Below are 12,685 nucleotides of genomic sequence, written 5' to 3' on the forward strand. Positions count from 1 at the left end.
CCAAGTTCAAATACCTGGGAGGCCCAGTGCTCTGCCCACTCTCTGGCTGCAGCCATTGGCCAGAGATCAGGGCTCTCCTGGACTCGTAGATCGCTCTATCTGCACTTAGCCTGGGGGCTCAGGGACTAAGCTAGAAAGGGGTGGGGGGTGGCCATTGGAGAACCCACTTTCATTGTCAATCTTGAGGTCAAAGAAAACCAGGGGCCTGTCTTCTGCTCGGGAGTCCTCCAGGTTCTCATCCAGGACCCCGAGGGAACTGGGGCCCTCCAGCTGGAGGTCACTGGACTCGCTGCTGCTGTCGGCCAGCTCTCGGGAGGACTGCAACACAGAAAAACCAACAGGTCAGGGGTCTGCGTGGGGCGAGAGGGAGCGCGGTGGCAACGTGAGCCCGTGCCCGTGAGCGGGCGTGCATGAGTGTGGCAGGGGGGACTCAAGCACGTGGGTATCGTGGGGGCATCTGTGTGCACCTGAGGGAGGGCATGTTACTGGGAAAGGGAAGATGGGTCTCCAAGCGAGAGCATGAATGGATGTGAACGTGCATGTGTGAGGGTTGTGCGTGTGAACCAGGGCATGTGCATTAGTGCGTGAGTAGGATGAGATCACGCGGGCAAGTGTGAGTGTGCGTGAAAAATGTGTGGGAATGAATGCAAATATCGTGTGTGTGTGCATCTGGGTGTGCACGAGGGGTGTGGGATTGTGGACCTGTGTTGACACAAGTGTGTGTGAAAGTGTGATACTGTGTGCGTGAGTGTGCGCACGGGCGAGTAGGGCTGGGCGTGGAGGATCAGGGAAGGTGCCAGTGCCGAGGCTGGCAGGGCCTGACGTGTCTGCTCCTGACTTCGTCTCTCTGAGCAGACTCAGAACAAACATCATAAACCTGGGACGGGGAAGGAGGCTCATCTCGAACCTCAGGTGTTTCTCTGGAAGGGGCAAGGTGCCTGGCTTTTCCTGTCCCCCAAGCGAGCTGAGGTCCCAGTGTCCTGCACAAAGGAGAGGGGAGGGCTGCTGGGCCTCTGGGACGCCAGCCACATCTAGGGGGACACACAGAGCCTGGCTGTGAGAACAGTGGAGAGAAGGCTCCCCAGGTTTGGCGTCCAGGAGATGGTGCTTAGGGAAGCCGGAGGCCAGGCCTCCTCCAAGGCTGGCACCTGAGAGTCTGTTCTCCCCCGCACCAAGGCAAGAACACTGTTGAAATGCCTTGGGGGTGGGGAAGAGCTCTGGCTATAAGAGTTTAAACCCCGGGGCTGGGGCTAAAGAGAGAGGTGGAGTCTTTTGTAATGTAGAGTTAATTGCTTATCATTTGCACACCTGCCAAAGCCAGACGTTCAGTCTTTGGTGGCCTGCTCAGAACCTCCTGTGAATGCCACCTGTGGACACTAATCAGACACCGGGAGGGACATGGCCAATGTCACAGGGCCGGCTGGGGGCACTGCTGGGACAGAGTCCAGAGCAGGCCTCGATCTTTCCCCCTTCGGGACTGTCCCTGGTGGCTGATGGAGTCGGCCTCACCTGGGGCCATCGGAGGCCTCCCCTGAACTCTGGCCTCTGGCTAACATCCCTGGTCTGGGGCAGAATTAGCATACTTTCTTAAGCCTTTCCACCCTCCGGGTGAAACATTTGTTTTACCAAAACATCAGCCAAGAGCAAAGTCTTTACTAATCACAATTAAAATGTGCTTCCTGAGAGGGGCTGATCTGTATTTGCCTTTCGTAGCCCTTCCCCAGGCTCACCAACTTCCTCCTAGTCACTGATAGAAACAGACATTCACTCTGAGTCCATCTAGAGCTGGTTTTGCTTACAGCAGCCTGTGAGTTCTGCGACTTTATACCTGAGGCCCTAATTTGACAAAAGATATGCCTTGCATATCTGTATTCTCGATTTGGCCATACATCCATTTGGCCTGTCTTGCTCTGAGTCTCTGTCTCGCTGTCACGGCTCCCTTGCCTCCCTATAAGGAGCCTTCTCCAGGAGTCTTCCTTAAAGTTGCTAGCCTGTAGACAGGAGACGCTGCCTTCTTCCCCCATGGGAGAATCAAGTTGTTTTCTATCTCCAATCTTCCGGTGCCTGTTCTGACCACAAGGCAGGGGTGCTCTCACACTTGGGCTGGTGGAAAGAGCTGGACTCCCCTTGCTATGGCCTCCCCTGGGCTTCAGCTGAAGAGCTGTCCCCTTGGCCGAGTCCTCTCTGCCACCCACCGACACAGTACGCTGGGCTTTTCCTTCTTCCTTCTTCTCTTTGCTCCAAACCGCAGAAGCCCTTGCAGTGGCCCAGGGTGCTTCCATCTGTCTTCTGGTACTGTCTCTTCAGGCTGTAGGGCCAGAGTCTTCTCTTCAGATATTCTCTTCCAAGGGTTGAGTTCCCTGGCAAGCAGCACAGCTGCATCCTTGAGCTAACTCCCCCATCTTTATACCAGGGTCATTTATGATAGCCATGAGAACCTCATTTTTTAAGAGCTTCCCATGGTCCTGGGGTCATTTTCTCTTTTATAGTCATGGAAATATCCTTCATCCTGAACTTATTGAAGACCTGCTGGCTCCCTTAATAAAAGGACACCCCTTTCCGCTGAGTTGTCAGGGGAGGGAGGGCTGAATCTTCCAGCCGTGACTCCTCTTCCTCCCAGATTCCTCTTGTCCTTGGGAACTTCCATAAAGTATGGCTACCCCATGGGACTGGTCTCACTGGAATGCCTCCCACTGAACTCCAGCCAGCTGTAAACGCAATTCCCCCTCCCTGCCGTAAATCCCAGCAGTACAGCTGGGAAGTACTGACACAATTAAAAAAGACTTTTTTAAAGACCCAGAGTTAACAGAATCAGCACATAGAGGCTCCAGTGCAGGATGTCTTTCTGGCCCTGCTCATTTTTTGCCCCTGTTCCACACCCCAACACTGCCATTTCCCGACCTTATTCCACAATCAGGATAATGGGGAGTGGGGGATAGAGAGGGAGAGTGGCAGAGACCAGAACCCAAGAATCTAGGAGAGGGCCTTTCATTGGAAAAAGCTGAGATTTGCTTGGAAGGGAAAGGAATGGCAACAGAAGGAACTGGAGCGGGAAAGAGACCAGAGCCCATGTGTGAGGACTCAAAGTGAAAAGTGGGATAAGGCTTTGAGGGACCAGGGAGTGGGAGATGATGAGGGCTAGGGTGAAGTGGTGGAGGATTTAAGGAGTGCTGCTGTGAGTTATGAGTTGGATCCCCTGTAATAGTCTTTGAAAGATGTGAGTAAATACTGGACACTTGGTTAATGGACTGTGTTTCTTTGACTGCAAAACTGTGTTCAGACTGAGCCACGTGGGATCTGGGATTTTTTTCGGGATACACGGGCAACTAGGACACACAGGCAATCAGGTTCACGAGCTCTATTTCACTTATCTTCATCACAGTCAACTTAGCAGATCAATCACATCCCAACTCAACACAGCAGGTGTAATGGCCAGTCCAAGGTGCTCATAGGAAGCAGCTGGGTTGACATCACCTTCCAGAAGTCTAGGAGGTTTAGCTGGGAAGATCCAGTATTTCCCCTCCGCACCTGGATCATATCCCAGCAATGTACACCTCACCTCTGCTCAAGGCTGATACGTATACAAATGGGCAGCATTTCTCTGACACAAATGTGCAATTGACTCCCCCAGTTTAGTGAGTCTCTGCCTTGGTTGTGCATAAGCAGCTTAAAAAAATCTTGATGTCCAGGCTGCACCCCAGACCAAGTCAGTTAGAATCTCTGGGGGTGGGACCCAGGAATCTGTCCTTGGTAAAACCCCCCAAGTGACACCAGTGTACAGCCAGGATTGGCAACCACTGTCCTAATTACTGATTTATTCCACGTTTGGGCATCAGCAAATCAGACAGGAGCCAAACTCTTTGATATTCAACATCCTCACCTGAAGATACCTATCTAGTATCTGACATTAATACTAATCAAGAGTCCCCAGCTCCTGAGGAACTTTCTTAGCACCTGAGCTTAAGCAACAGCTGGGATCAGTGTGGCAAGGCACGCACCGCTGTATTTTGCAGACACAAAGCCACAGCTCTTGCAAAGCCTGAAGGCCCCAGAGATACTTCACATGTTATCTGTTAACCTAAACGATCCCATTAGCCAGCCTGTGGCCCCTACTGCCCTCTGCCCACTGCTCTGGCCCCTCTGCAGCTGCTGCTGCCCATCGGAGGACACGCCTCCCATCTTCTCGGCTGAGCACCTGTTTCTTTTTCTGATACGCACACTCACCAGCATCACGGTCCCTCCCCTGGATCAGCTGCTCCCACAGGCCTCCCTTCCACTGCCGGTCACCACTGCCACTTCTGCCAGGGGCTGCCCCCTCGGCTAGGCCTCCTCCTGATTCCACTTGGTCCTGCTGCTATCGGGCACTGGGGTGAGTCTTCTGTCTGAAGAGTGGATGAGAGCATCTATCTTTTTCAGCTTCGGATCCGTTAACACGGGGCCCGCAGCAGACATGTGTCTGACCCACCTCATTTTTAAGCACAGTCCTCACTCCAGGTCTCCAGCATCAGACCTGTGTCTCGCCCCTGAACCCCAAGACTACAGCCCCACTGCCTCTCCCAGCAGGGGCGGGGTCTCCTACAGAGCACCCCTGCTGCCCAGGCAGCCTCTCCCCAGCAGCCCTGCCCACCACGCCAGGTCTGTGCCAGAACCGACCCCCCCGACGTCTCGATTCCAGCCACTGACACAGCTGCAGCCCGAGCAGGGGGCCTACACACCCTGGTACACTTGGAAACGCAGCATCTTAGCAGACCAGTATTCTACAACTCTCACACACTGGCAGGTTAGATAACGGCTGCAGAGAGGGGAGGACAGGGGAGTCTGGAGCACCCCGCAAATGTTGCCCTGCTCCCTTCCTCCAAGGAACTCTGGGAACACCAGGGATCTGGAAGGGGGGTATGGAAGGTGGGTGAGAGATGCACCTACTTAGGGGGATCTAATTTGTGTTCTTTTTACATTTTTTTTTTCCAACAAGTTTCGGACTCGTGTAATGGTTAATTTGAAAAACTTGTCGGAAGAACCCCTACACAAAGGCAGTGATCCTCTGGCTCTTTTGCCTCCAGACCTGCTCTCCAAAGGTGAGCAGCTGCTTCTAATCGTCTAATTCTTCATAACCTGAAATGTGCTTCTCCTTCCTGAGTTGATCAACCTCAGATATCATCCAGTGGCTCCTTGCTGACAGCTGAGCCCTAGACTAACCACCCCCTGTCCCTCCCCACCCCCAAAATATTGCTGGTTTCAGTGGCTCCATCTGACACTCATGAAGTCTGGCAAGACTAAGGGCGTTCCAATCCTTTTCTCGCTCTTTCCTTCCCAGGCTTCTGTCGCTACCCAAGGTTAGTCTTGTTTTAAATTTATCAAGATTGTGGGATAGAAAGAAGTGCCCAGATTTCAGAGGAATTTAGAACATGGAAAGACTCAAAAAGTGATTGGCTGTGAGGAATAACAAAAAGCATAGCGGGAGTCCTGGGCAGCTCTCGGGTCTATGGCTTCTGTAACTAGGCAGATGGTGCAACTTACTGGGAGGAGAGGCGGAGAGGTGAGTTTGAGGCTTCTATGGGGCATCCGAGTGGAGCCGTCAGGACGCCATTGGCTCTACTGGTCCGGCGGGCAGGAGCCCATAGTGAAGCCGTGGGTGTGGCTGAGATCATGGGGGGAGTACACAGACTAGAAAGAGAAGAAGGCCCGGACCTAAGCTGGAGAACAACGGTTAAAAGAACAAAGAGACCTGAAGGGGGAGTGGGGAGAAGCAGCCAGAGCTGCAGGAGGAAGTGTCCTGAACCCAAGGGATGCAGAGTCTTTTGGGGAGTTAGGACTGAAGATGACCACTGGACTCGGAGGTGTGGAGGTTACCTTGGCGCTGGTGGCAGGGCTCACTGGCATGGTGGGGAAGGGCAGGGGAGTGGGGTGAGGAAGGAGCACCAAGGGGGTGAAGGTCTGGGGTGGGGGGTTGCCGAGATAGGAAAGACTTTCTTCAGGGTGCCTAGCTGTAGCCCATAGGATGTGTTTGAAGACACAAATGAGGATGGGGAGATGCAGTAGGCTCCCAAGGAGACAGGAGGGCGGGGCCAGGAAGAGGGGGAGTGAGTCCTAGAGGGAGGTGGCCATCCCCACCACCCTAACAGAAGGAACGGGGGAAGGATGTAACCTGGTCGGGTCAATCTGTCATCAGAGAGCGAGATGGGGGCTGCTCCCATGCCACCTGTCATCCTCCGAGGGCAGAAGGTGCGGCCCACTGGCAAGAGCGAGGGGGGCGGGGATGAGGGACCAGAGCTAGGGAAGTGGAGGTGCAGCGAGGGGCCGTGGAGAGCAGAGGGGCATGCTGAGGCAGGAGGCCAGGGAGCCCAGGAGACAATCATTTGTAGCTTTCCTGGCCTTGACTTTTCTCCAACGCCAAGTTGGCCTCCAGGTGGCGGCGTGGAGCGGGGGAATGCTACCGAATCCTTCCAGGGCTGTCTTTGGAGGGCAGGCTACCAGGAGGCTGGGGGTGGGGGAGGCAGGGCACTGAGATCCTGTTGAAAGGTTGGCTGAAATGGGGGACCTTGCTGGCTGGTGGGCAGAAGGCAGAGGCAGAGGCAGAAGGAGCTGGAAGGGAGAGGGCAGAGGTCCTGGAAGGAACGGATTGAGAGTTCAAGGAGCAGACGGCTGTGGTCAGAGTCTGCGTGGGACAGTTTAGAGATGGAAAGTTCTCAGTGATGGCGAGGTCTGGGGGGAGGGGGCATGGGGGATGGGGTTGGCGGCTGCAGGGGGATGGGGCAAAGAACCCTGAAAGGTCAAGGCGAGGAGAGACCAGGGTGGTGGATATTGAAGTCACCCAGGAAGGCTGGACCTGCGTGGGGAGAGGAAACCTAGGAGGCAGTCTTCCTACGTGGGGGGAGGCAGGAGGATGTCTGAGATGAGCTGGGGAAAGTGGGGTTCATCTGGAGAGCCCGAACCTCAAAGGCACAGGGGATCTTGCCAGACGGTGGGACTCAAACAGGAGGCACAGAGGGCCTGGACCCCACCTCCCACCTCTGATGTGGGGGAAAGAGGGACATAGCAGCCTCACAGGTGAACCAAGCGTCAGTGCAGGGAGGAGACAAAAAACACCTGCAGGGAAGAGCTAAGCCCAGCAGGGAATCTGATGGTCATGGAAGAAGGGTTTGCAAGGGTGATCTTTCAACAAGTATTTATTGAGCAGCCGCACCTGCCAGGGCCTGGGAGCGACACAGTCCCTGCCCTCGTGGGCTTACATCCTGGCAGAGGCCCAGTGGGAAGGCTTGGGGTCGGGGGATGGGGCAGTGGGAGGTGCAAAGGGTGTGAGAAGCTTCCTTGTCTTGGGCAAAGAGGCCCGAGGATGTGAGGAACAAGGACCTGAATCTCAGTCACGCCCCCCTGGCTGGGGAGGACCGGTCTCTGCCCAGAGGTCCATGGAGCCATTCATTCCCTGGTTCACTCTCTGATGATGTATTGGATGCCTACTGTGTGTAGGGCCTTTAGGTGCGTGGGCTGGGCAGCAGGGTGGAGGGGGCTCGGGGAGCAGAGGGCGTGTGTTGGCCACAAGGTTACAAGAGGAAGGTGACCAGGGTCAGGGCTGCAGAGGAGGGAGGCACTTGGGGCTCTCAGAGGCTTGTCTGCGGGGGGCCCGTGCTGGTGGGAGGCCTCTTTGGAGGGTGGGGTGGTGGGAATGCTTCTGGAGGGACTTCCAGTGGGACTTGGACTTGGGGATTCTCCATGGGGGCTCTGCCAGAGTCCCCAGGGGAGACTCCTGCTCCAAGAGTCTGGGGTGCTCTGCCTCCCCCGAGCCCCCCCCTAAGAGAGGCATCAAGCTGGGGAGCCACAGAGAGAGGAAGGGCAAAGAAGTTGTTGAGCCACTGGGCCACACGCGGGGAGCCGCGGAGGGAGCGCCCGCGGGATCGTGCTGCCTGTCCCGCCCGGCGGGGTTGGCCGCTGGCCCTTTGGAGGCGGGCGGGACACTCCTGGGGATTGGCAGGTTGGCTGGGAGTCCCGGTGGTGGCCGGGGTGGTGGCCTGGACCGGCCCTTGGGAGGGAGAACAAGTCCACATGGGGGCACAATACACTCTGAGGGGCAGGCGTAAGATGTGGCGAAGGCGCGGGTTTCTTTGTGCTCTGCGTGATAGGAAGTTGATCCCACGGTGGATGGCAGCTTGCTCCTGGTGAGCGGCAGGCTGTCCGGGACACTCGGCATCAGGGACGGCAGCTTGCTCGGCAGGATGGTGGGGAGGCCAAGCCGGGGGTCGGCATGTGCCACGGGGCAGACGAGAGGCCCAGCAGGGGTGGGACGCTCGGTGAGCTCTCGGCGGGGGGTGGGCTGGCGAGGAGGGAGGTGCGACGGTCTCCGTGGGCTCCACACGCTTTCCAACACAGAACCTCAGACTGAGGGCTGGAAGGGACCTCAGGGGCCACCCAGTCCAACCTTCCACTCTATTCCGATCCCTTTTGCCCCTGGACAGGTGACAGCCCAGCCTCCATTAACAAACCTCCAGGGACAGAAGGGTCGCAACCCGTAAGGTCACTTGTTCCATTGTGGGATGGCTTTAAAGAAGTTCTTCTTACATGGAGTCACCATGTGCTTGTTTGGGCCCTGCACGGGGCTGCCCTGTGCCCTCACACCCCCAGAGAGCCCTCAACAGCTGCCATTAACCAGGGAATGAATGCTTGTCCACCCTCCTCACCGAGGACTTAAGAGGGCGGAAAATGCATAAGGAAGCTCCAGACACAGGCATTGGCTAGTCCAGAAATGAGACAGAGCTCTGGAAGGAAGCCCTCTCCCAGCTTTTCAGAAGAGTACATATGATTACTGAAGGCTCCTGCCCTGGTATGGAGGGAGGGTCGGGGTGATCCAGACCACAGCTGGCATTTGGAGACTATCCTCTGGACAGCTCAGGACTCACTGCCTTGCTGGTAAATTCCCCAGGCGCAAGGCGAGTCTGAGAGTCACCTGCTGTGGCTGCGCCCCCTGGGACCTGGAATGGGGGGAGGCAGGAGTCCTAGGCCGAACTTCTGAGCCACTCACCGAGTTTTCGGCATCTGAGTCTTCCGAGCTGCTGATCACCACGACGCGCTCCTCTGAAATGGGGTAGGGGAGACAATGTTAGGGCCTGCCAGGGGTGCCCGTGGATGGGGCCCAGGGTGTTCTCCCGTGGGGATCCTTGCAGGCCAGTGGACCGGGTGGGTGACGTGTGCCCTGCAAGGGGGGATGTGAACGTTCAGCGTGTGGATCTGCTTGTGCAGAGGGGTTATTCAAGGTGGCTTTCCATCACTGCCTACTGTGCCTCGCCTGTGAACACTTAATTCAGCTGTTGGCCCTGGAGTGATTCAGAATTTACTACCTGTGGAGGGGGCGTGACAAGCACCACCTGGTTTGGAACCTTTTGCCGTCCTAAAGCAGCACACTGGTTTGTTCCACTTCTCAGCTCCGTGAGCCACGAGATGTTTGAGTTAAAAGATACTTTATCGGGCTTCCCTGGTGGCGCAGTGGTTAAGAATCCGCCTGCCGATGCAGGGGACACGGGTTCGAGCCCTGGTCCGGGAAGATCCCACATGCCCTAGAGCAACTAAGCCCGTGCGCCACAACTACTGAGCCTGCGCTCTAGAGCCCACGAACCACAGCTACTGAGCCCGCATGCCACAATTACTGAAGCCCACACGCCTAGAGCCCGTGCTCCGCAACAAGAGAAGCCACTGCAATGAGAAGCCCGTGCACCAGAAGGAAGAGTAGCCCCCGCCCGCCGCAACTAGAGAAAGCCCGCGCACAGCAACAAAGACCCAACGCAGCCAATAAATAAATAAACAACTTAATTAATTAATTTTAAAAAAGGATACTTTATCTAGGTTAATCAAAACCTTCTGATTACAATAGTATTTGTGAGCAAGGATTATCAGTCAGGGCTGAGTGTGTGACCAGGGTCGGGGTTCAGTGTGACCAGGGACAGGGGTCAGTGTGGGACCTAGAATGAAAATAACGCTGGACTCTGGGTAAAACAGATCCAGGAAGAACTGTCTTGAACGTTCCAGAATTCTATGGGTTGACCTCAACTCACGTGAAAAGACTCCCTCCCTGGCAGGGGCCGTAAAAGGTATCTAGGACAAACGAGGTACCTTAGGCAGGTGGCAGAAAAGTTTGGGAACCGATGGATGTGGACTTTACCCAAGTCCTCTCTGGGCACATGCCAGGCACCCACCAACAAACATTTCTTGGGGAGACCCACCCCGTGCAGAGGCACAGTGCTGGGTTCTGTACGAGTGTGAACAGTGTGTTAGGGGAAGGAACTAAGGAGATGTGGTCTTTGGCCCGTCACGCTCGTCACACTGGCATCCCAGCAAAGCACAGGCTAAACTATCCACTCACACCCCCCAGACCAACCCTGGGCTTTCCCTTCCCCGTTTGCTGGCAGCTGAGGGCAGGACACACAGGGAATGCTGTTGGCTTTGGGCTCCGTGGGTAGGGTCAGGATGCAGAAGAGGGGTCCCACCCAGCCCCTGGAGGACAGCGTGCAGGCCTCAGCCTCTGCTGCCCACCCACCTCCCTACCTGCCTCCCCAGGGTCGCTGGTCGCATGGTTGCTCTCGGGCAGGAAGGTCTCATTTCCTATGACGGGGCTCTTGGGGCTGGGGGCCCTGTCCAGGTGGGGTGGCGAGACTGCCTTGGAGGTGCTGGGCCTGGGCTGCTCGGGGGAGCTCCGAGCCAACCTTGACTCTTTCTCCTCCTCAGACTCCATCTTGATGACCTTCCTGGGGCACTCGGTCTGGCAGGACTTCCTCTTCTGTGGTGTGGCTGTGTTGGAGACCTCCTGTGCAGCGGGGAGTCACAGGGTAGGGTCAGGGGCCTCCCACTGGGGCAGCGGGCAGAGACCAGACCTGGGTGGCAGGAACCTGTGCCCCCCGTGCCCTTTGCTCCTGCTCTTCCCTCTGCTATCTGCCATGCAGATCACACCTCTCTATACAGGATGCCCTCCCAGGTCAGCATGCACACTGGCCCTGCTGGTGACCACTGACCACCGACCTCTGCTGGCCTCTGACTGCCCTGGGAGGGGCTCACGCTTGGAGAGGAGCTTCCTGGCAGGGCAACCAAGAGCAGGGAGAGTGTAGAGTAGGTGCCTATTGAGGTCTGGATTCTCACTTCAGCTCCACCTCTTACCGCTTAGGAGGATCTGGGCCCTCGGAAGGGAAGGGGAGGGCGGGGGAGAACCTTACCTCTCTGCAGGAGGGGTCTTTGATGGAGTAGGCGTACACTGGCACAGGGTGTGCCCCTGGCACCGGCTGTACCACAGCCAATCCTGGGACCTGCACCTGGGCCCTCTGCGCCTCCTCTGGCTGCAAAGTCAGGAAATGAGGGTAGTCAGAAATGACCAGGCAGCAGGACCAGGGCCAGGTCCCCAGGCCTGGGGTCAGCCCAGTCCCCAAGGCCTCACCCAGAAACAGGTGCAGGCTGCCCAGTCCAAAGCCCAGAGCCTACTGGGGACCAGGAGTCCTCCCCACAGCCTCCATGACTTCACCCCCTTGTGACCCTGAGGTGCTGGCATCCAGGGACCACTTCAATGCCTGTGCATCCTAACGGGGCTGGAAGATGACCTCAGGGATCACACTGCCCAACAACTCAAGGCTCGCTTGACAACTAGGCCCAGCCTAGACAACTCCAGGGACAAAGTGCTCACTACTAATGGAAGCAGTTCATCTCCGGCTGCAAAGTCATAACAGGGAGGAAATCCTTCCACTGAGCTGACACTGGCCTCCCTGTCACCTGTTCACAATAGCCAAAAGGTGGAAACAACCCAAATGTCCATCAGCTGATGAATGGATAAACAAAATGTGGGATAGCCATTCAGGGAAATATTATCCAGCCATAAAAAGGAATGAAGTTCTGACACACACAACGTGGATGAGCCTTGAACACATCAGGCTAAGTGAAAAGCCAGCCACAGAAGAATACATACTGTATGATTCCATTTATGTGAAATATTCAGAAGTGCCAATGCACAGAGACAGCAGATTGGTGGTTGCCAGGGGCTGGGGGAGGGGAAGTGAGGAGTGACTGCTTCATGGGTACCGGGTTTCCTTTTGGGGTAATGAAAGTACTCTGGAACTAGAGGTGGGACGGTTGTACCAGACTGTGAGTGTACTAAATGTCACTGGATTGTACACTTTAAAATAGTTAAAATGGTGAATTTTCTTATGTGAATTTTACAATAAAATTATAGTTAAAAAAAAGAGGATGGTACTATATTACAATTACTGCCAATCTACAGAGAAGGAAACCGAGGCACAAAGAGGTGAAGTGATTTCCTAAGGTCACATACCTAATAAGGGCCTGGACCAGGGCTTGAATCGTGTTTTTGAAATGCAAGTTCCCTTCCTGCACCCACTGTATCCTTTAACATCCCTCTGCACCATCTTTCTCTACCGTGTGACACTGAAGAATAAGCTGGACCTTTTGCTGAAACCAAGTGGGTGACGTGGAGAGTGTCCCTCCGAAAGGGGAGGCCCAGACTCCGGGGTTCAATCCAGGGGCCCTGGCCTGCCACTCCTGCCTGCAGTCCTGACCCCTTGGCACCTCACCCCCGTTTGCTCAGTGGATGACCATCCAGCAGGAGCCTGCAGTCCGTCCGCCCAGTGAAGGAAGGGGATTCCCACACAGCTGGAGGGGGCTCTGGGTTTGAGCAGAGGAAAAGCCAGGCACTGGGCTGTAA

At 55.8% G+C, this 12,685-nt stretch overlaps 1 protein-coding gene across 1 annotated transcript in view; it reads right to left on the bottom strand.

Moving 5' to 3' along the window:
• PML (PML nuclear body scaffold) overlaps positions 1–12,685 on the bottom strand; it is a 43,870-nt gene that overhangs the window by 4,432 nt on the left and 26,753 nt on the right. Inside the window, 4 exon segments of the mRNA XM_036843986.1 lie at positions 168–318; positions 9,014–9,066; positions 10,531–10,789; positions 11,193–11,312. Of these exon segments, the coding sequence (XP_036699881.1) occupies positions 168–318; positions 9,014–9,066; positions 10,531–10,789; positions 11,193–11,312 (583 nt within the window).

The sequence above is a fragment of the Balaenoptera musculus genome, chromosome 2 (genome assembly GCF_009873245.2).
Source record: "Balaenoptera musculus isolate JJ_BM4_2016_0621 chromosome 2, mBalMus1.pri.v3, whole genome shotgun sequence".
NCBI lineage: Eukaryota > Metazoa > Chordata > Mammalia > Artiodactyla > Balaenopteridae > Balaenoptera > Balaenoptera musculus.